Below are 518 nucleotides of genomic sequence, written 5' to 3'. Positions count from 1 at the left end.
TCAGCTTTTGGGAGGACTCTCGTCCTGACTCGGTGAAGGTTCCTTCTCCCTCTTCCCCCAACCCCTCATTCCTCCTCGGCGAGGCAGCCCACCCAGGAGGGCTTTAAAATCAGCCCTCTCCCGTGTGCCTGTGTGAAGTTGCTGACATGACTGCTGCTGGGTCCCGGTGCACCAGTAGCGGCAGGGAGCCGGATTTAAAGGGGAATTGTGCTGCAGACAATGCACAGCAGCAGCATCTGGAGCAGCCCTGGGGACTGGAGCTCTGGTTTTGACATTGCTACACACACAACACCAGCCGCAATGACAGCAGCTGCTTGGCTGCAGGCAGCAGGCAGGAGCATGAAGTAAAAAGATCACTGCAGTGCTCAAGATGAACTCCTCTTTGGTTGGCAACCAGAGTGGCCGGCCGTTCTGTCTCCTGGCCATTAGCTATTTGGAGACCATCAATTTTTGCCTCCTGGAAGTGGTTATTATTGTGTTCCTCATGGTGCTGATTATTTCGGGCAACATTATTGTGA

General features: G+C 54.1%; 1 protein-coding gene across 1 annotated transcript in view; it reads left to right on the top strand.

Moving 5' to 3' along the window:
* The first annotated feature begins 7 nt into the window (after positions 1-7).
* Positions 8-518, top strand: part of GPR21 (G protein-coupled receptor 21) — a 1,790-nt gene continuing 1,279 nt past the window's right edge. The window contains exon 1 of the mRNA XM_009584630.1: positions 8-517. Coding sequence (XP_009582925.1) covers positions 371-517 — 147 coding nt within the window. The 5' untranslated portion in view covers positions 8-370. The remainder of the gene's footprint in view (position 518) is intronic.

This window comes from Fulmarus glacialis, unplaced genomic scaffold (assembly GCF_000690835.1).
Source record: "Fulmarus glacialis isolate BGI_N327 unplaced genomic scaffold, ASM69083v1 scaffold14208, whole genome shotgun sequence".
Classification (NCBI taxonomy): Eukaryota; Metazoa; Chordata; class Aves; order Procellariiformes; family Procellariidae; genus Fulmarus; species Fulmarus glacialis.
The sequence above is the reverse complement of the archived record's forward strand: the minus strand, read 5'-3'. Positions and strand labels throughout refer to the sequence as shown.